The sequence below is a fragment of the Sinocyclocheilus grahami genome, unplaced genomic scaffold, assembly GCF_001515645.1.
Source record: "Sinocyclocheilus grahami isolate Dianchi unplaced genomic scaffold, SAMN03320097.WGS_v1.1 scaffold587.1, whole genome shotgun sequence".
In the NCBI taxonomy this organism is placed as follows: domain Eukaryota; kingdom Metazoa; phylum Chordata; class Actinopteri; order Cypriniformes; family Cyprinidae; genus Sinocyclocheilus; species Sinocyclocheilus grahami.
In genome coordinates this window covers 601,071-621,070 of record NW_015505766.1, presented here as the reverse complement: position 1 = coordinate 621,070, position 20,000 = coordinate 601,071, and the positions used below count along the sequence as shown (strand labels likewise).

Sequence of the window (20,000 nt, the reverse complement as noted above, 5' to 3'; positions counted from 1 at the left end):
GGACAAATAATAGTGTTTTTAATTAGTTTTATTCCAAATTATATACATACAATTGCGAGTAACACAGTTTTATACCAAAATCTACATGCATATGATTTATCATGCTAATTTCTGTCCAATAAGTTTATTAAATGTAGACCTAAAAGTGCTAACAAAATTGGCAAAGACACTTTTAGTGCACTCAGTTAGTGCACTTTAAATGGATGCATGAAGGAATTCAATATTTGGCCCTAATTTAGAGAGCATTATGAGTTTTAATCATTTTATTTAAGTTTATGGGAAAGATGAATGTAATAAAGACGCCACAGTTTGATTCTGGTTCATGTCACAATGCCACACCAAATATTTCGATGATATAATGCTGTGATTAAGGCCTTTTAATGGGAACAATTAGAGTCAATAAATGATATTTGCATAGGGATAAAGCTGATTTAGCTTTACCGGATGTTGAAATCTCTAAACTCATAACAACATAACATGACTTATCCAACATTGTCTAGGAAAGTTTGGAAAGAGACCTTCATAGTGACATGGTGCGTAAAAATTTGGCCTTTTTGGGAGATTGTTGGGAAACGACCTTCCTCTTTCACTGAGGCCATGGCTTTAGGAGATAAAACGGAGATTCAAAACAATGACTTTTCCCTTACCAGTTAACAAAATATGTTCTAAGTTCCCATTTTGTTATGAAAAGGTTATTTCTGAATGTCCTCTGAATGTTCAAAACATCCAGTTTTTAACATTTGTTTTTGCAAATGTTACAGGGAACATTCCATTTTAGAATTCTTGCATTGCAAACATTACGGGAAGGTTAGAATGTTCTCCAAATGTTCTGAAACAATTGGTAACATAAAAACAAAAAATGCTACATGAAAGTCCCCCCCAAAAAGAAACATTCCATGAATGATGTGCAGATGTAGAATGTGTAAATGTTTTAAAGTGCCCCCATTATGCTATTTGAAAGGTTCATAATTTGGTTCTGGGAGTCCCCAACAACAGGTCTACATGCATGCAAGGTCAAAAACACTTTCATTTACTTACAGTATAATATGCATTTAATTTGACCTTATTTGACTCTCAAGCGATTCGTTTGAAGATTAATCTTTCCAAACCCCTGAGGCATGAGGCTACTCTGCTCTGATTTGTCCGATAATGCATATATATATAAAATACATCCTGTTATAATAATAATAGTGCTCCACTCTGTTCTAAAAAGAAGAATCAGAGGGGAAAAAGTTGTTTTACACTTGTGTTAGCAAACCGGACCCACAGCTTGCTAGTAAAGACCCAAACAATAATTCTATATGACGTGGAGTACTGATGAAGCACTGCAGTTTGTAAACCAACCTATTGCTCCATCCTTTACCATGACTCCAAGTACAGCAGACATTCTATATTAATCAACACATTTCTAGACAATTTGTGTGACCCACAGCTGATTAGCAGAACTATGCCAGCGACTTACAGCTGCACTGACTGTACACAAAAGACAGATTTTACACGCTCGACAGAATATCAAAGCAGCGATTATTAATCATACTTACAGGTTATGATTCAGAAGAGCAAACTGTTCCAAACAAGCCGGGCACTGAGCCATCTTTCAAAGACAACTGTTTTACGAATCCTGCGTTGAACTCGCTGAGATTGGAGACGCAGAACGAACGTATGAACTTTGCGGAAATGGGATTTGAATTTTAAACGACTCGTTTAAGCGATTCTTTCTTTTGATAGACTAACTTTATTTATCGTGCACTCCCAGCTTTGCAGACTGCATGAAAGGCCATTTAAAAAAAAAAATCCATGATAGTGGCACTTTAAAAGATTAGTTTTCATTGTATAAAAGAACATTCCACTGTATCATTTTGGAAAGATCGTGGGAATGTTACTTTTGAATGTTCTCTGAACGCTCTGAAACAACTAACATTTAAACAAACATCTGAATAAAACTTTTCAGAAAAAAAGATTCCACGAAAGCGGTGTGAATAACTTTTTTTGTGCTTTGAGGGAATGTTCTCTGATTGTTACGGTAGGTATTTTAGTCACAGCTGCACAACGGAGACGGCGAACACCTCAAATATGATTATAAATGCTGGCTGAATTGAAATCACACTCATATAGACATTCACTTTTATTAGGCCACTGTTTCTATTGTCTTCCAACTTCTCCATCTGCGTTACGTCTTGTTTTTGTGCTTGTATTGTGTCTGTTATGTTGACCTTCAGGTGTTATGACATGCATAAAGAAAACCAATACAAATGTAATATTCAAAAAGAAAAAGAATGATTGGAAAAGTCATGGAAATGCATTGGTCCGAAACCTGTATAATTTAATTTGTATTCTAGTTTTGGTTCCTTGTATTTTTCTTAGACTTACAGGACAATGCAAGTGTTTGTATGACTGGCAAACATGCGCTTTAGCTATAGTTCATTGTAATTCTTGAGAATGTTGCATTTGTTAGTTTTTTCCAGCTTCGGAGCGAGGAATCAGAGATCCTGATTCCTGAAGTGAAAGATCCTGATGTTTTGTGTGATTGTAGGTGGACATGTGGTCTCTGGGGATCATGGTGGTGGAGATGATCGATGGAGAACCTCCGTATTTCAGCGAGACGCCGATAGCAGCGATGAAGAGACTGCGGGACGAGCCGCCGCCGACCGCCAGAAACATCAGCAGGGTGAGTTCAGTCAACTAAAACTGAAACCAAAACTATATATTACAAGACAAAAAAAATACAAATTCACTGAAATCAAATTGAAAAAACTCAATCTTATAATTTTTTATTTCAGCTAGTTGTCAAGGAAATAAAAAATAAATAAAATCTATATAGACATGAAAAAAAAACCTACTACAAATAACGAAAACACAACAAAATGACCAAAACGTTAACTAAAATAAAAAAAATTAAATGAATATATAAAAACAAAAACTTTCACAAAATATTAATAAAAACTATATGTATCCCTATATGACTATATGTATAATAAATGTACATATAATGTAAAACTATATGTAAAATAACACTGAATGTGAAATCATAACATGCCTATGAAATGTTATTGCACACTAAAAGTATTTAAAAAAATTATTTTTTTATTAATTGAAATAAAATACAAATATTAGATGAAACACAAACTTAAAAAAACAAATGAAAATTGTTTAAAAACGAAAAACTGATGAATACAAAAAATAAAGCTAAATAGAACTCTAAAAAAATGAATGAAAATGACAAAAGCACATACAATTACTAAAATTAAAATAGTCAAATAAATGCTAAAACAAATCTAAAATATAAAGATAAAAGCCCGTTCAAAATAATAACAAATGCTGTAAATAGAATATAAAACATCACTGATTACACAAAGAATAAAATGATTAAAAAACATTTTTATTTATTAAAAAAGCCGAGATGAAATAACATAAATATTAGATGAAACACTTAAACTAAAAAAAATTAAAATAAAATTGTTAAAAGTTATACACTTACTAAAACAAAATAAACATATATATATATATATATAAAATAAACTAAATAGAAATATTTAAAAAAGTAAATACAAATTACAAAAACATGTAACAAAATTACTAAACCTAAAACGGTAAAAATGAAAGCTAATATAAATGCAAAATATAATTATAAAATATTAAAACGGTTAATTCAAAATGCTATAAATAGTATATAAATAATAAAACATTTAACTTAAAAAAAAATGAAAATGATAAATGTTTAAAAGTACTACACTTACTAAAACTGAAAAATAAATTAGAAATAGCTAAATATAAATATAAAAACAAAAATGACAAAACCATAACAAAACTACTAAATTTAAAATTGTAAAAGTAAAAGCTAATATATATATATATATATATATATAACAGCTAATTCAAAAATAGCAAATACTATAACTAGTATATAAAACAACACTGATATCATGCATAAATTAAATGAAATAAAATCACTTTATTTTTCAGATTTAAAATGAAGCCTATTTTTAAGATCTTCAAGTAATTTTTTGTCATTATGATGTTGGACATTAAATTCTCATGTAGTATAATAATAACCCTGTGATCAGACCTCTCCCGTCCTGAGGGACTTTCTGGACTCGATGCTGAGGCGTGATCCGCTGGAGCGAGCGAGCGCCGGTGATCTGCTCCAGCATCTCTTCATGCTGCAGGCCGCTTCTCCTCGCTGTCTGGTGCCGCTGCTGGAGCAGCACCGCAAACACAGAGTCTCCCAGCAGCACTTCTGACTGTGAATGCTCCTGAGCTACTGCAGCACTGAGCTGGACTGCTGACCTTCCCTCTGGAGGAGGACAGGAACCATTCACCCCAAACCCAGCATTCTGTCAGCATTTATTCAGCTTATTCTAATGCATTGATATGATGTGCCGTGTGTAATATAGACTGAGCTGCTGGGTTTATTAAATCCATCTGACGAGCGTTCACTGTTTCTGCTGCGGGACAATGAATTAAAAGGTAATTGCCACCTTTTTTCTCGCAATTTTGAGAAAAAAAAAAAAAATCAGAGTTGTGAAATGTTAACTTACAATTGCGAGATAAAAAAAAGTTAATTCTGAGACGAAAAGTCAGAATTGTGAGATATAAACAGAATTGCAAGATAAAAAGTCAGATTTGTGAGAAAAAAAGTGTCAGAATTTGAGAAAAAATTATTTTAACTGTGAGATAAAAAGTAAAAATTGCAACAAAAAAATTCAGAATTGTGAGAAAAAAATTGGAATTGCATGAAAAAATTTGGAATTGCGAAATATAAAGCAAGACATTTAGGAGAAAAAGTCTGAATTGTGAGATATAAAGAAAAAAAATTTAATTGTAAGAAAAAAGTCAGAATTTAAAATTGAGATATAAAGTTAGAATTGCAAAAAAAAATTTAAATCTGAATTGCGAAAAAAAAAATGGAATTGAAAGAAAAAAATTAGAATTGTGAGATAGAAACTCAGAATTGCAATAAATGTTTTATTGCGAAATATAAAGTCAGAATTGTGAGGAAAAATTAGAATTGTGAGATATAAAGTCAGAAATAGGAGAATAAAATTGAAATTGTGAGAAAAAAGTCAAAATTGCGAGAAATAAAATTGAATTGTGAGATATAAAGTTAGAATTGCAAGAACAAAATTTGAATTGTGAGATATATACTCAAAATTGTGAGATTAAAACGCCACAATTACCTTTTATTTTTTTATCCCCTGGTAGAAAAAAAAAGTGTCCATAGCGATGAAACCAGAAACATGAATTATGAATCATGTTGACTTTAAAATGTAACTTCTATTGTTGTACAGCGTTGATAAAAGCGTCTGCTAAATTGTCAGATGTTATGATAAAGGTGTCTCTTCCGTAAACCAGCAGCTGTGGAGACACTCGGTGCTGTTTTTATTTTGTATTCCAAGAGGTTAAAGGACAATAAATGATTTTAATAATTCCTAAATTGTCAGCAATTGTGTCAAATCTGCTTCTCGTTTTTAAGCAAGCATTACATTTACAAAATGCATTGGATGTACTATATAAAGCTCTGATTGTACTGTATACATGGTTTAAACAAGCAAGAAGCAGCTTCTTAACCACGTCTGATGATTGATGGCTGTTTAATGAGTCCTTCTAATTATAATAATTGAGATGAAGCTCACATTCATGTAGATCATTTCAGAAATGCAGTCTCCTTCTGGCTGTTTTCATTCTGTAATCGGTATCTGATTATCAGGCGTTGTGTAGCGTGAACACTTCTGTCAGCTAATCTACTGCCTGATAAGATCGTCATTTACTTATGTAGCACTTAAATACATATGAGAGGACATATCTGATACTGACAAATATTTCAGGTGTTCTTACTCAACCTCAAGTTTGAAAACTAAAACTGAAACATAAAATGACAAAATAAAAAACACTGAAAAAATCTTAAATTAAAAACGGTTCAAAATAATCTCAGTTATACTGAAATAACACCGATTGTAAAATCATAACATGCATATGAAGTTTTTTTTGTGTGCACATTTCATGAGGTGCTGGTATTGTACACTTTGACTAAATCTATTCAAAATAATTTTTGTGAACTCAAGTAAAGCTGAAATTAAATAAAATATAGGTATTAGATGAAACGCCTAAAAATGTGAACAAAAATGATAAATGTTTAAAGTATTACAATTACTAAAAATAAAAATAAATATATAAAAAAATACAAAAGCACATAAAATGACTAAACTTGAAACCGTAAAAATTAAAACTAATATAAATCTACTTAAATAACTTTGACTCAAACTATTCAAAATTATTTTTGTTAACTGAAATAAAGCTGAAATTAAATAAAATATAAACATTAGGCAAAACACAACTTAAATTAAAATTATAAATGTTTAAAAGTACTACAAAGACTAAAACTAAACCTGGAAAATAAAGTTAAATAGAACGAATAGAAATTACAAAAGCACATACAATTACTAAACTCAAAATTGTAAAAATAAAAGTGATTATAAATATATATATCACTTTGACTAAAACTATTTTTTTTTAAATTGTTAATCGAAATAAGTGAAATTAAATAAAATATGAATATTAGATGAAGCACTTAAACTTAAAAAAACTTATAAATTAAATAAAAAAATATATAAATGTTGCCTTAGCAGCTAACTGACAAGTTTAAGTACTACAATTACTAAAACTAAAATTGAAAAACCAATTAAAGCCTAATAGAACTATAAAAAATAAAAATAAAAGCACATCAAATTACTATGAAAATGATATATATATATTAAAATGAAACTAAAATAACACTGAAGGTGAAAATATAACAAAAAATGTAAAACATAAAATAAAAGCTATATCAAAGTATTAACAAATAGTACACAAGTATAAATACTATACAAATAATACTAAACCAACGCTGGTTTCACGCATGAAATAAAATCACTTCATTACATCATGACCATGAACATATCACTACATTGTCATAATTCTGCTTAATGAGATTTCAAATTAAAGTTTGCATAAAGAAAATGCTTGATTCTCTGTTCATCAGCTAGTCCTTAAAGTTTAGCCATTGTTTTCATCTTAGCTTAGACCATTTTATTAAGAACACTGCAGGGGCCTCATTCGTGAAATGTAAGTCATTCATAAAACCACTCTTACAGAAGTTTTTGCATTGAATTGCATGCATGCATACATTTATGAGAATGGATTGAGAGATGAGTTTCACAGATTGTTTTTCTTGTTTCATGAATGAGGTTCAGCGACAGTACAGAGGCAGATAATAACAGAAGAGCAACAGCCTTCTTTTCATTCCTGCGTTCTATTTCAGGGGTGTTTCTGAGTGAGGATGAGTCGGGACGTCCTTCACTGTCAGCGATCTGCAGCATCTATCAGAGGAGCGCTGATTAAGCCGCAGCCTGACAAAGATAAAACAGATTCCTGACTCTCAGCTCCCATAAGAGCACAACAGCTTTGTCCTACTTAACTCGAACATTATATAAACTGTTTTCGGTTTAGTATTTCCCATGCAATATTTTCCTAAATTATATTATTTTGGAATATATGCATGCACACGACTTTTTCAAGGTTTGGGGTCAGTGAGATTTATATATATATATTCTTTTTTTTTCTTTTTGAGTCTCTTTTGCTCACCAAGGCTGCATTTATTTGAACAAAAATACAGTAAAAACAGTAATATTGTGAAATATTATTAAGATTTAAAATAGCTGTTTTCTATGTGAATAGACTGTAAAATTTAATATATTTCTGTGATGCGCAGCTGTATTTTCAGCATCATTACTCCAGTCTTCAGTGTCACATGATCTTCAGAAACAGCTCCCATAAGAGCACAACAGCTTTGTCCTACTTAACTCGAACATTATATAAACTGTTTTCGGTTTAATATTTCCCATGCAATATTTTCCTAAATTATATTACGACTTTTACGCACACGACTTTTTCAAGGTTTGGGGTCAGTGAGATTTATATATATATATTCTTTTTTTTTCTTTTTGAGTCTCTTTTGCTCACCAAGGCTGCATTTATTTGAACAAAAATACAGTAAAAACAATCATATTGTGAAATATTATTAAGATTTAAAACAGCTGTTTTCTATGTGAATAGTAAAAAAATAAAAAATCATATATGAATATATATGCATTCCATTCCATTTTCCCCATTACAAATTATATTATTAGCATAACAATTTGACAAAACAATAAATAAAAATAAAAAATCTGTGTGGTCTCAGGCTTTTCGGGCCCCACTGCATAATTTCTCTAAATCATGATTCACATAAACAATGTGTGTATGCATAATATATGATGCATCACATTGCATTAATTGCAAAGAAAATGTGAAGGTCATGCTTAATGCTAGAGGTATGTGTAATGTGTCTAATGTTGAAACAATCAGGGAAGTGTTTGTTGTCTATATAAGGGTATCAACAACTAAAGGTCTTGTTACTGACCCCACACCACTTTTAACTCTTGATAAAAACCCTGTCCCTGTGTTCTTTCCTTTCACATCCTTATTTGGATCTCTGTAACTCTCTATAAAAACCCAGCACTTGTGGTTTGTCTCTCTAAAGTTTCCTCAGCCGAGGTGTGCTCATCAACTCACTGTACCTGGAAATCTCAAGCAGTCACTATGGGTGATGCTATGATGGCAGAGTTCGGAAAGGCTGCTCCATTCCTGAGGAAGTCGGATAAAGAGCGTCTGGAAGCTCAGACAAGAGCCTTTGACATCAAGACTGAATGCTTTGTTGTGGATGAAAAGGTGGAGTATGTGAAGGGGCAAATTGTCAGCAAGGAAGGAGGGAAGGTCACGGTTAAGACTGAGGATGGGAGGACAGTGACCGTCAAGGACGGAGACGTCCATCCCCAGAACCCGCCTAAATTCGATAAAATTGAAGACATGGCGATGCTTACTTTCCTTCACGAGCCTGCAGTGCTGTTCAACCTCAAAGAGCGTTATGCAGCCTGGATGATCTACACCTACTCTGGGCTGTTCTGTGCAACCGTTAACCCTTACAAGTGGTTACCCGTGTATGACTCAGAAGTAGTTTCTGCTTACAGAGGTAAGAAGAGATCAGAGGCCCCACCTCACATCTTTTCTATCTCAGATAATGCTTATCAATACATGCTAACTGACCGGGAGAACCAGTCCATCCTTATCACCGGAGAATCCGGTGCTGGGAAGACCGTCAACACCAAGAGAGTCATCCAGTATTTTGCAAGCATTGCTGCTGCTGGTGGAGCGACTGGAAAGAAAGACTCCAGCAAGGGAACCCTGGAGGATCAAATTATTCAGGCTAACCCTGCACTTGAGGCTTTTGGCAATGCTAAAACACTGAGAAATGACAACTCATCTCGCTTTGGGAAATTCATCCGCATTCATTTTGGGACAAGCGGTAAACTCTCCTCCGCTGATATTGAAACGTACCTGCTGGAGAAGTCTCGGGTGACCTTCCAACTAAAAGCTGAAAGGAACTACCATATCTTCTTCCAAATACTGTCCAATGAAAAGCCTGAACTACTGGACATGATGTTAATAACCAATAATCCATATGACTACTCTTACATCTCCCAAGGAGAAGTATCCGTCGCGTCCATCAATGACAATGAGGAGCTGGTTGCTACTGACAAGGCATTTGATGTACTTGGCTTCACGGCCGAAGAAAAGATGGGAGTCTACAAGCTGACAGGTGCGATCATGCACTATGGCAATATGAAATTCAAACAGAAACAGCGTGAAGAGCAAGCAGAGCCTGATGGTACTGAAGATGCAGATAAGGCAGCTTATCTAATGGGGCTGAACTCTGCTGACCTGCTCAAAGGACTCTGCCATCCAAGGGTCAAGGTAGGCAATGAGTATGTCACAAAAGGACAGAGTGTGGACCAAGTGTATTACTCAATTGGTGCATTGGCGAAGTCAGTGTATGAGAAAATGTTCAACTGGATGGTGGTAAGAATTAACCACTCTCTAGTCACAAAGCAACATCGCCAGCATTTCATCGGTGTGCTAGACATTGCTGGCTTTGAGATCTTTGATTTCAACACATTTGAACAACTTTGCATCAATTTCACAAATGAAAAGCTGCAACAGTTTTTCAATCACCACATGTTCGTCCTGGAACAAGAGGAATACAAAAAAGAGGGGATTGACTGGGAGTTCATTGACTTCGGGATGGATCTGCAAGCCTGCATCGATCTGATTGAGAAACCCCTAGGGATCATGTCCATTCTGGAGGAAGAGTGCATGTTTCCAAAGGCCAGTGATCAGACGTTCAAAGCAAAGTTATATGACAACCATCTGGGCAAGACAAACATTTTCCAAAAGCCACGAGTTGTGAAGGGAAAGGCAGAAGCACACTTTGCCTTAGCCCATTATGCAGGTACTGTGGACTATAACATTTCTGGCTGGTTGGTGAAGAACAAAGACCCACTGAATGAAACCGTAGTTGGGCTATATCAGAAATCCTCTTTGAAGTTGTTGAGTCATCTATTCTCAAATTATGCAGGAGGAGATGCAGCAGAAAAGTCAGGTGGGAAAGGGGCCAAGAAAAAGGGGTCATCTTTTCAGACAGTGTCCGCTCTGCACAGAGAAAACCTTAACAAATTAATGACCAATCTGAAAACCACAAACCCACACTTTGTCCGATGTCTGATTCCAAATGAGAGCAAAACTCCTGGAATCATGGACAACTGTCTGGTCATGCACCAGCTTCGCTGCAACGGTGTACTGGAGGGTATCAGGATTTGCAGGAAAGGTTTCCCAAACAGGATCCTCTATGGTGATTTCAAACAGAGGTACAGAATCCTAAATGCATCTGCCATTCCAGAAGGTCAGTTCATTGAAAACAAGAAAAGTGCAGAGAAGCTGTTATGCTCACTAGACATCGATCACACGCAATACAAATTTGGCCACACAAAAGTCTTTTTTAAAGCTGGCCTGCTTGGTACGTTAGAAGAGATGCGAGATGACCAACTCGCTCGTATTCTCACTAGGATCCAAGCTTATGCTCGTGGATTACTGATGAGAGTCGAGTATCAGAAACTTGTGGAACGTAGAGATGCCCTCATGGTCATCCAGTGGAACCTTCGTTCCTTCCTTGGTGTGAAAAACTGGCCATGGATGAAACTGTTCTTTAAGATAAAACCTTTGCTAAGGAGTGCTGAGTCTGAAAAGGAGATGGCAAACATGAAGGATGAATTCAATACGTTAAAAGAAGCTTTGGAGAAATCTGAGGCCAGGAGGAAAGAGTTAGAAGAGAAAATGGTCACTCTTCTTCAAGAGAAGAATGATTTGCTTCTTCAGGTGCAATCAGAGCAGGACACGCTAATGGATGCCGAAGAACGATGTGAACAGCTCATAAAGAGCAAAATCCAGCTAGAAGCTAAAGCCAAAGAGCTGTCAGAACATATAGAGGATGAGGAAGAGATAAATGCAGACCTCACAGTCAAGAAACGCAAGTTGGAGGATGAATGTTCTGAGCTCAAGAAAGATATAGATGACCTGGAGCTGACATTGGCCAAGGTGGAAAAGGAAAAGCATGCCACTGAGAACAAAGTGAAGAATCTGACTGAGGAAATGGCATCCCTTGATGAAAACATAATGAAACTCACCAAAGAGAAAAAAGCTCTACAAGAGGCTCACCAGCAAACACTGGATGACCTTCAAAGTGAGGAGGACAAAGTAAATACATTGACAAAAGCAAAAGCTAAGCTTGAACAACAGGTGGATGACCTTGAGGGCTCATTGGAACAAGAAAAAAAAGTTAGGATGGACTTGGAGCGTATCAAGAGAAAAATGGAAGGAGATGTGAAACTGACTCAGGAGAGTGTAATGGACTTGGAGAATGACAAACAGCAACTAGAGGGAAAACTTAAAAAGAAAGACTTCGAAATTAATCAGCTGAACGGAAAGATTGAAGATGAGCAAACAGCTTCAGCACAGTTGCAGAAAAAATTTAAAGAAAATCAAGCTCGAATTGAAGAACTGGAGGAGGAGCTGGATGCGGAGCGTGCGGCTCGTGCAAAGGTGGAGAAACAACGATCGGATATTTCTCGAGAACTGGAGGACATCAGTGAGCGCCTAGAGGAGGCAGGTGGGGCCACAGGTGCTCAGGTAGAACTCAATAAAAAAAGGGAGGCAGAGTTTCAAAAGTTACGCAGGGACCTTGAGGAAGCCACCCTTCACCATGAGGCCACCACTGCCTCCCTTCGGAAGAAGCATGCAGACAGTGTGGCTGAACTAGGGGAACAGATTGACAATTTGCAAAGGGTCAAACAAAAGTTAGAGAAAGAAAAAGTTGAATTCAAGTTGGAATTGGATGACCTTTCCTCGAACATGGAGAGTGTGGTAAAGGCCAAGGTAAATCTTGAAAAGATGTGCCGTTCACTGGAAGATCAGATGAATGAGCATAGGTCAAAAGCTGAAGAAGCACAGAGAGCACTGAACGATACGTCTACCCAGAAAGCCAAGTTGCTGACTGAAAATGGGGAACTTGGACGACAATTCGAGGAGAAGGAATGTCTGATTTCCCAACTCACTAGAGGAAAGACCTCCTACACCCAGCAACTTGAAGACCTGAAAAGGCAACTTGAGGAAGAGGTGAAAGCAAAGAGTGCTCTTGCTCACGCTGTACAGTCAGCCCGTCACGATTGTGACTTACTAAGAGAGCAATTTGAAGAGGAACAAGAAGCAAAAGCTGAGCTCCAACGGGCATTATCCAAGGCCAATACAGAGGTAGCAACATGGAGGGCAAGGTATGAGACTGATGGAATTCAGAGAACGGAGGAACTGGAGGAAGCCAAGAAGAAACTTGTACAAAAATTGCAAGAAGCAGAGGAAGCAGTGGAAGCAGTGAATGCAAAGTGTTCTTCTCTTGAGAAAACAAAACATCGGCTGCAAAATGAGATTGAGGATCTGATGCTAGATCTTGAACGGTCAAATGCAGCATCTGCGGCCCTGGACAAAAAACAGAGATCCTTTGACAAAGTCATTGCAGAGTGGAAGCAAAAGTATGAAGAGTCACAATGTGAGCTTGAGGGAGCACAAAAGGAAGCCCGCAGCTTAAGTACAGAGCTCTTTAAACTGAAGAATTCTTATGAAGAAACGCTAGATCACCTTGAGACTGTCAAGAGGGAAAACAAGAATCTACAGGAGGAGATCTCAGACTTAACAGATCAAGTGAGTGAAGGACGAAAGTGTGTTCATGAGTTAGAAAAACTGAGGAAACAGCTGGAACAGGAGAAAGCAGAGTTGCAGTCTGCACTAGAAGAAGCTGATGCTTCAGTCGAGCATGAAGAAGGTAAGATCCTACGAGCTCAGCTGGAGTTCAACCAGTTGAAGGCAGATGTTGAGCGCAAGATGGCTGAGAAGGATGAGGAAATGGAACAAGCAAAAAGAAACTACCAGCGAATGGTTGAATCCTTGCAGGCGTCTCTTGAGGCAGAGACTAGAAGTCGTAACGAGGCCTTAAGAGTAAAAAAGAAGATGGAGGGAGACCTTAATGAAATGGAAATTCAATTGAGCCAGGCCAACAGGCAGGCAGCTGATGCCCAGAAGCAGCTGAAGATGATCCAGTCATGCTTAAAGGACACTCAACTACAGCTGGACGACACACTTCACAGTAATGATGATCTCAAAGAAAACATTGCACTGTTGGAGCGCAGAAACAACCTGATTCAAGCAGAACTAGAAGAACTGAGAGCAGTGCTGGAACAAACAGAGAGGTGTCGCAAACTAGCTGAACATGAACTTACTGAAGCAACTGAGAGGATACAACTCTTACACTCCCAAAACACTAGCCTCATCAACCAAAAGAAAAAGCAAGAATCTGATCTGCTTCTGTTGCAAAATGAAATGGAGGAGCTAGTGCAAGAGAATCGCAATGCAGAAGAAAAGGCAAAGAAAGCCATTACTGATGCAGCTATGATGGCCGAAGAGTTAAAGAAGGAACAAGACACTAGTGCACACCTTGAAAGGATGAAAAAGAACATGGAACTGACCATTAAGGACCTACAGCACCGTCTAGATGAAGCAGAGCAAGTAGCAATGAAAGGAGGGAAAAAGCAGCTACAGAAAATGGAGGCACGTATCCGTGAGCTTGAGAATGAGTTGGATGCAGAGCAAAAGCGAGGTTCAGAGTCCATTAAAAGTGTGAGAAAGTATGAGCGACGCATAAAAGAGCTGACTTATCAGACAGACGAGGATCGCAAGAACCTGGCAAGACTGCAAGACTTAGTGGACAAGCTACAACTAAAAGTAAAATCTTACAAACGTTCTGCTGAAGAAGCCGAGGAACAGGCAAATGCCAACTTGGCCAAATTACGAAAACTGCAGCACGAGCTGGAAGAGGCAGAAGAGCGGGCAGACATTGCAGAATCTCAAGTAAACAAGCTGCGTGCTAAAACTAGAGATGGTGTACCTGGAAAAAAATCCCAGGATGAGTAATGTGTCTTGAGTAGTTGTGTAATCTCACCTAGAGTTGTTTGTTCACTAGTTTTAAGTTTAGAACCAGGAATCCCTCTAAAGAATTGATATGTCCCTTTTGTTCTATTTCTATTTCTGTTTTCTTTTGTTTTGGGTGGTGTTTGTGTGTCTCGGTCCAGGAAGACAGATTGGTTCCTGCAGTCTAATTGGTGCCACGCCCTGCCCAGTCAGCTGACTCCTAGCTGCCTATAAAAGCCTCCTTCACCACTTCCTGCATCACCTTGTGCTCACTTGCTGTGTTTGCTCTGCTTGACCCTGCTAGTTAGTTACAGACATGTTAGTAAGACTGCGAGTATCTCTGTGTGTTTATCTGAGTGTTTGCCTGTGAGAGATTGATTGTTGTTTGTTAGTTTGCTTAGCACACTCATTTGTAATACCGACCACCGCATGTTCTTTGGCCTTGATTGTGGATTGCCCGTTTGCTCACCTTTGTAAATAATGGCGCTTTTCCACTGCATGGTACGATTCACTTTTGGGGGGTTTTCCACTGGGTACAGTACCTGGTACTTTTTTTAGTACCACCTCGGTTGGGGTTCCAAGTGACCGTACCATTACCAAAACGTGAAGTGTAAACTGTGCTGATCACGGATTGGCCGGAGAGAATCGTCACTATCTGCGTCACTGCGCCATAATTGTGCATAACGCTCTGGGGAAGTAGGGAGACCGACGCCATTTTTGTTGGAACATTTTATTGATTTTTTGGATAGGGAGGTAGGGAATTGTATTTTCTTTTCTTTTGTGAACGAGGGTAGTTAGAGGTACAAGAATTAGTTCGTTTTTGTTTGTCCTTTTGGCGCCATTACCCTAGATGGGGCGTAACAAGGATTAAACAGTCAAACCATAAATATAATTGAAAAAAAACATGAAGGCAATACTCCATAATGAATGTTTTGGTTAATAACTTGAAATGCATTTTCATGTTGAAACTGAAATAAAATACTTTTAAAACCACAGAAGCTCATTATTGTGTTTATCACACCACATGACGTCAACATCAATTGACAACAAGTTATATATATAAAGACAAAAAAGACCAGACTTATTAGTTATCCCATTTATTTTCACATATTTTAGCTGACCAAAAGCAATTGGTAAATTGGATGAGGCCAACCACTTTTCAAATGGGAGCAGCACAGAACAGTTTTTTTTATACAAAAATAAGACAAACATTTGATCAGATTCAGTACAGTTCTATCTGTTCAGCAACAGCAGTAACAACAAACTTGAAAAATAAAGAACACACCACATGACGTCAACATCAATTGACAACAAGTTATATATATATAAAGACAAAAAAGACAAGACTTATTAGTTATCCCATTTATTTTCACATATTTTAGCTGACCAAAAGCAATTGGTAAATTGGATGAGGCCAACCACTTTTCAAATGGGAGCAGCACAGAACAGTTTTTTTATACAAAAATAAGACAAACATTTGATCAGATTCAGTACAGTTTTATCTGTTCAGCAACAGCAGTAACAACAAACTTGAAAAATAAAGAAAGAAAACAAACTATTCAAATTGAAACCACTTTAGTACTTCTGCAACCAATCTAACTCTGTAACACAGTTTATTTACATTTCTCACAGATATCACACAAAACATTTTATTTTCAATGCATCGGTCTAAACTTCCCTTTTTAATGGAATACTACATATTTACATTTAATACAACATACAATCTGTAACCATTACAGAAACCTCTTCTGTCTGTTATACACTTCTTTCCCAAGTGTATGTTTTAGTTTCCTACATTCAGTACTTTGAAATCTAACATATGCAAATCTATATACACATCTTTCTGTATGCTAAGAAAATTCCAGCCTCGATATATACAAGCATAAAATATATTGATCTTACAGTATAACTCTAGAGACAACCCACATGCTTCAGTCAATCAAAAGATGTTATTTAAACACAGCAGGTCATTTAAAACTCTAATAGCAGTATAGATATAGTTACAGTGGACGTCCACTGGGGCAGATACAACTTGTATCCCAACACTTTAATAAGTTACAGAAAACATGCAAATACTGCATTAATTTTGTAGATAATAAACCATAATTTCAGGGCAGAAGACGCTTGGACAAGGAAAGTACTCATAACTTACACTGAGGGGACAGAATTTGATTTGTCGGACAAAAACCTTTGGTTCATTCTCTTTTTTAGTCCACCAGCAACCAAATGAACTCAAGCTAATACAATTCAAGTAGATGATATCAACAGTTCCTCAGACATCATATTAGTGATAGTGATTTAGAAACTTGGGAACATTGGCAAATGTAATTTGGTGTCTACCATATTCATTGCACAGCTTGAAAATTGGGCCAAGATATCGTAACCTTTCAATTTCACCAGAAGCTTCCACTAAAAGGAGGTTCTCACTTCTCAGATTAAAAACATCATAATAACAAAGACTATTTTCTCCAGTGCCAAAGTCATATTTGTCCATGCCTGGGTGGGGTTGAGAGTACAAATTTAATCTTTTATCCGGGGTATTAATTTAGTCAGGTTAGAGGCCATGTTAGATTAGATGCAAACAAAAACAAGGCTGAGAAGGACCTTGGTAACTAACTTTCCAAAAAGCATCTTTCCAGTGGACCAAAACCTCTGGAAACACACTATAACCTTAAGACGGCACAACCTACATCCAATGGGCTATACGTCTACACATTACAGCCTCTTTTCATTCACATCAATTGGTGTCCACCCTAACTAAACTTGATGTATGTTTGCGAGGATTTGTTTAGACACTGGTTTCTCTTCAGTGTAGCAATAATTTGCAATGTCAAAGCAAGTTTTTCTAGTTCTGCCAAGTAACAACAAAAGGAGCTGTTGATTACATCAACATGCAAATTCTTACTTTCACAGGTCGGATTCTTTCAGCTCTCGTAAGGCAGACACAGGGAACGTGTTTGTTAAATATCATTGAATATAAAAATATGTTTACAAATGCAGAGCTCAAGTCAGTGTACAGATAGAAAGGTTGTGCAATTCCGTTTACACTGGACAGATGTGCTGACTGCACAGTTTAGTTTAGTAACAGGTCAGCCATGATTTGGGAAGTGCTACAAGCTAGTTGATATTCCAGAGAGATGAGGTTACTCACAGACTGGATGGTTGCACTTGCTGCTGCAACGGCGCGTGATGCGGACCTGGAGCAGCTTCGCAATCTTTCGGACCGTCGTCCGGACGTACGTACAAAAGGAAGAGGGTGACCGTCGCGAAAGTGGTTGCGTTAACTGGAAAAGCCCGTAAAAGAGTGGAAGTAAGTCCACGCGTGAAAACCCGCCAACCTTCACGCTGGATGCTCTTCCTCGTGCAGTCCATGATGCTGCTGTACTGGTAGTTTCCGCCAACCCCGTCAGCCTGGAGCCGGGATTTTATCACGTCCACCGGGTATGTCGAAAGCCAGGACGCGATTCCCGACATGCCGCCGGCGAACAGCAGTTTGGGAATCATGTACGGGTCCTCCGGCTCGCATCCCAGCGAACGCGTCAGGAGGTCGTACGCGAGGAAGTAAACGCCGAAGCCCGGCGTCTCCCGGATAAGAGTCGTAACCATTCCCCGGTTGACTCCCCGCAAGCCCTGACGCTGATAAATGCGAGCCAAGCAGTCCAGCGAGTTTTTGTAGACCTTCCGAGAGGATGACTTCTTCTCGCCCGTTCCTTGCATCTGCATTCGGGTTTTGGCCAGTTCCATCGGGCAGCAGATCACACACTGGATGGCACCGGCCGCCGCTCCGGCTAGGAACTGGTTCATAGGTGTATCCTCACTCAACATGCGCATGGTGTTGCCCTGAACACCAAAGACGATGGCATTGATGAACGTCAGGCCCATCATGGGTGACCCAATGCCTTTATAAAGGCCAAACATCTGCAGAGAAGGTGAAGCAAAGTGATCCAAGCTGCATTTATTTGCATGCATAAATGCAAAGATATCAAAGACAGCACCAGAGGCATCAAATATTTGAGTAATGTTTTTTTTTATTTTTTTTATAGTTTTATGCCGTATCAACATCAACGACTATCTTCATGGCACTCGAGAATGATAAAATACACAAGTCTTAAGAACTATACTTCAATGACTTGTATAAAATAATTTAACAATATTTACTGTAAAACGGTAAAAAAGTAACGAAATAATATATCATATTTAAATAATAAGTATTAATAAAGAACAATATAAAATGACTAAAATATTAAACAAAATATTAGAATAAAATATAAATTTAAATATTACTGTAGTTTTATTATAAACACTACTATAGTTCAAAGCCTGAGTCTGAAAGGGATTGTCACCCAAAAATTTACATTGTTGTTATTTACTCACCCTCGTCTTTTGAAGTCATTAGGATAAAACTATTTTTATTTTCTAATAATTGAGAAACAAGTAAAATTAGCAATGAAATTAATTAAAATATTTGTAAAATTATTACACTTAATAAACAGTAATAAATTAATTTTAAAAAGTTTTTTCTGTGATTTTTTTATATACAGTATACATTGTTTACATTTTTGAACTGTTTACATTGACTAACAGAGTGAAATCACGTCAGTCAAACAAACAAGTAAAATAAATAAACAAATAATCAAAACAATTATATACAATCTTCAATATTGATATTTAATAAAAATTCTAATATTTTCCAAGGAGAAACTAAAAACAAAAAAAGTCCATTAAATGTACTTTGAGTAAAAACATTTACTTAAATCATTTAATGCTAATAAAATAAGTTTTAGAATTAAAGACTTACAAAAAAATTATACATAATTTTTTTTTTCAGTATTTATCACAAAAATAATGGAGATCTCAATGAATGTGAAGCATTAAACTTGAACAGATAAATTCACACTAAATAAAAAAATAAAAAAATTATAATTAAAAAGTTAAATAAATTTGCCAATTTATTGTGTGTGTGTGTGTGTGTGTGTGTGCGTGTGTGTGTGCGTATGTATATATATATATATATATATATATATATATACACACCTTTTTTTGCATCAAAAATACTAAAATGAGAAAATCTCTAAAGTACAACTAAAGTACAATTAAATGTTTTACTTTAGCTGAAGTCTCTTTTGCGTAGGTACTTAAGACTTTTAATTGAGTAAAATGTTTGACACATTTTCTGTACTTGTACTTAAGTACAGTTCCTCAGTACTTTTGACACCCTTGACCACACTTACACAGCAACGGAACGTGACCCAGATTTCACGTTTTCCCCCGCGACACAGATCTGGTTTTCAGTGTAAGTGTAAACAGCAAAAAAAAAATTTTTTACATAAAAAAATAAATAAATATAGTAATACGGAGCTCCTTTTTCCACTAATCCATCATGAATAATTATTTTAAAATGTAACTAAATATTAATGTAAATATTAACTGAAATAAATATTTTATTACATTTAATAAATTTATTAACTTTTTAACATGTAATAAAATTAAAAAAATTTAATTAAAATTAACAATGGCAGAGTGCACTGTATATATATATATATATATATATATATATATATATATATATATATATA

At 36.3% G+C, this 20,000-nt stretch overlaps 2 protein-coding genes and 1 pseudogene across 3 annotated transcripts in view; 2 read left to right on the top strand and 1 right to left on the bottom strand.

Annotated features, from left to right (window-relative positions):
- Positions 1-4,538, top strand: part of pak6b (p21 protein (Cdc42/Rac)-activated kinase 6b) — a 15,965-nt gene extending 11,427 nt beyond the window's left edge. Inside the window, exons 7-8 of the mRNA XM_016240303.1 lie at positions 2,534-2,668; positions 4,065-4,538. Of these exons, the coding sequence (XP_016095789.1) occupies positions 2,534-2,668; positions 4,065-4,241 (312 nt within the window). The 3' untranslated portion in view covers positions 4,242-4,538. The remainder of the gene's footprint in view (positions 1-2,533; positions 2,669-4,064) is intronic.
- The window catches only part of slc25a29 (solute carrier family 25 member 29), a 41,093-nt gene that overhangs the window by 3,888 nt on the left and 17,205 nt on the right, over positions 1-20,000 (bottom strand). Inside the window, exons 4-5 of one of the 2 annotated variants that reach the window (XR_001605343.1) lie at positions 17,495-18,342; positions 14,255-14,257 (exon numbers count right to left, since the gene is read on the bottom strand). Coding sequence is in view for 1 of the 2 variants with exons in the window: in XM_016240311.1 (XP_016095797.1) it covers positions 17,572-18,342 (771 nt within the window). In the remaining variant the exon portion in view is untranslated. Of the gene's footprint in view, positions 1-14,254; positions 14,258-15,777; positions 18,343-20,000 lie in introns of those variants that run through there. The other variant, XM_016240311.1, reaches the window with a different exon arrangement.
- On the top strand, positions 8,178-14,898 carry LOC107557015 (myosin-6 pseudogene; annotated as a pseudogene).